At 60.4% G+C, this 2484-nt stretch overlaps 1 protein-coding gene across 1 annotated transcript; it reads left to right on the top strand.

Annotated features, from left to right (window-relative positions):
• The first annotated feature begins 757 nt into the window (after window positions 1–757).
• Window positions 758–2222, top strand: LOC125534051 (E3 ubiquitin-protein ligase ATL4). Its single transcript, XM_048697354.2, has one exon. It carries the CDS (start codon window positions 829–831, stop codon window positions 1849–1851), a length of 1023 nt encoding a protein of 340 aa, XP_048553311.1. The 5' UTR covers window positions 758–828; the 3' UTR covers window positions 1852–2222.
• The last annotated feature ends 262 nt before the right edge of the window (window positions 2223–2484 follow it).

Raw genomic sequence — 2484 nt, 5'->3', positions numbered from 1 at the left:
TCGGCTCACCCCAGCTCTGCTGACTGCTACTCCATCCTGGGACGCAAGGCCGGCCACTCCTCTCGGCTCGGCTATTTCCGTCCTAATCGGGACACCTGTGAGGCGTAACCGGAAAATCTGAGCCTATGATTGCCGTGGCTGAGCGCCGCAGAATTACCGGTGATCCGTACGGGCGTGTGCTGTCGCTCACCGGGACGTGGAATTAGGGGGTGATTTGGAGGAACGGAGATCCAGTTGCAGATCCACACATCATTTGTAGGAGCGCAACACGCCCAGCCATCATGATGTAACATTTCCTGGCTAGTATTTAGGTAGTGCTAGTTATTTTTCCATTGGATTAGCTCGAGTTGTTTGCAGTTTTCTGGGCCTGAGAGCACGTCACAGGCGTGCCTAGCCTAGCGAAGCAGGCTGCTACCTACGTGTAACGTGCCTCGTGGAAAATGGGCACGCAAATTATTTCCCGGCGACAATTTTGCTCGAACAGGGGGCGGTGCTTTACGTTACTCCACCTGGGATAAGAGTACAGCTTACAAACTACTCCTTCACTTCACTTCACTCTTGGAGTGGAGTAGAAATCATGAAATGTAGAGGTGAATTGGTCATCTGATTTGGCCGCCTGGGGATCATCTGATGGCACCTGATCTGACCGGTCACCGGTATTTACTCCCGGCCCCTGCCTCCGCGCCCCGGTCACACGACCCGACCCGACCCGATCCACCGCGCAGCCCAACCTCGCGGATAAAAGGCGCGAGACCTCCGCCCCCTCACCGGTTAAGCCAACTCCATCTCCAACCCCCACCACCCCACCCAGCCAAAGCCTCCACCGTGATGTCATCCTCTTTCCCGGCTCCCCCGCCGCGGTACGCCGACGACCCCGGCACCTCCGTGTCCTCGTGCATCCTCATCATCCTCGGGCTCTTCGCCTTCGTCGTCGTCGCCTCCTGCTCCATCAGCGCCTGCCTCGGCCGCCGCTCCAACCGCGAGCGGCCGTCTCCCCCGCCCTCACCGCCGCCCGGGGCGCACCGCCAAGACGACGACTGGACGGCGGAGGGGAAGAAGGATCTGATCGACTCGCTGCCCCGGTTCACGATGGCGTCGGCCCTGGCGGCGCTGCCCAAGAGCTCCCCGGACTGCGCCGTCTGCCTCTCGCCCTTCAGGCCCGAGGCCGAGCTGCGGCTGCTCCCGGCGTGCCGCCACGCGTTCCACGCCGTCTGCGTCGACGCCTGGCTCCGCACCACCCCGACCTGCCCGCTCTGCCGCGCCACCGTCGCGCCCCCGCACCCCTCCATCGCCGCCCTCCTCGCCGCCGAGCAGCCGCCGCCGACGCCGGAGCCTGCTGCCGCGAGGGGCAGGGACCGCTCCAGGAGGTTCCGCGTCGAGATGGGCAGCGTCAGCAGCCGCGGCGGGTCGCCCGCCACTTCCACCGCCAGCGACGACAGCCGCACCTACTCGCTCGGATCCTTCGAGTACCACATAGACGAGGAGGTCGAGGCCGTCGTGTCCCGCATGGTGCGCGCCGCGTCCACGGCCGACACCATCAAGGATGAGAAACCAGCAGCCCAGGGGTCGCCGTCGCCGTCGCCGCCCGGCGAGGCGGTGGCCGAAGCGGCAGGGACGCCGCCGCGCGGCTGGCTGCGGGAGTGCATGGACCGCGTGGCCTCCTCGGCGTCATCCTTCTCCTACTCCCTCTCTGCCCGGTGGAGCCAGAGCCAGCAGGGCCACAGGCAGGAGGAGCCGTGGCTGTGGGACGCAGAGGCGGCAACGGTGCCGCCGCCGCCGCCGCCGCCGGGGTCGGACGAGGAGGTGGAGACGACGTTCATGGTGCTGTACCGGTGGATCGCCGCCGTCTGAACTGAACATAATGAGTGAAAGTGCCGGGGCCGTCGTCAGGTCAGGTGAATCCAACGTTTTGGAAGCTTCTGTTGACCCTGGCACAGAATGTAGGTGCACATAGGAGTTGGGATCTTGGAACATGAGCAGAGAATTGCAGGCAAGGGTAGATTTGTTCCTTTCTCTAGACTAGCTTTTACCTTACCATGGATGTAGCTGTGCCATGGCGAGTATGTGCGTGTGTGTGGCGACTAGCGACATGTCAGTATAGGTGCTACCATGCAGTCTTTGCCTCAAGGGCAGAGGGGAAAATGGTGCTGAAAATTGGGATCAAAATCCGCTGGATTGGTTCGCTCTACTCTTGCAATGTTATAATATCGTACTATATCTAATATCAGATTCTTAGGGTTAAAAGTAAATGCAATTGATATCTGTCAGGAGAACTAGGCAGTAACCTGGATAAGGGTCGTAGTGACGCACCATGCGCCCATAGTTCAACTCTTGTCGGGAGCGGATTTCTGGCGCCTTATCCGGGTGGGCTCTTTCTATAAAATATGTCCTGACTGACAAAGGGCAAGCATTGATTACTGGATTTATTCACTATATTCTTTGAATGTGGTGATATTCAATTGAATGCCTTGGGTTGAAACAACA

The sequence above is a fragment of the Triticum urartu genome, chromosome 2A (assembly GCF_056163025.1).
Source record: "Triticum urartu cultivar PI428250 chromosome 2A, HENAU_Tu73, whole genome shotgun sequence".
NCBI classification, from domain to species: domain Eukaryota; kingdom Viridiplantae; phylum Streptophyta; class Magnoliopsida; order Poales; family Poaceae; genus Triticum; species Triticum urartu.
This window is presented reverse-complemented; position numbering and strand designations above follow the sequence as displayed.

Coding starts and splice junctions, on each gene's coding strand:
- LOC125534051 (XM_048697354.2), top strand. CDS start 829: ATGTCATCCTCTTTCCCGGCTCCCCCGCCGCGGTACGCCGACGACCCC.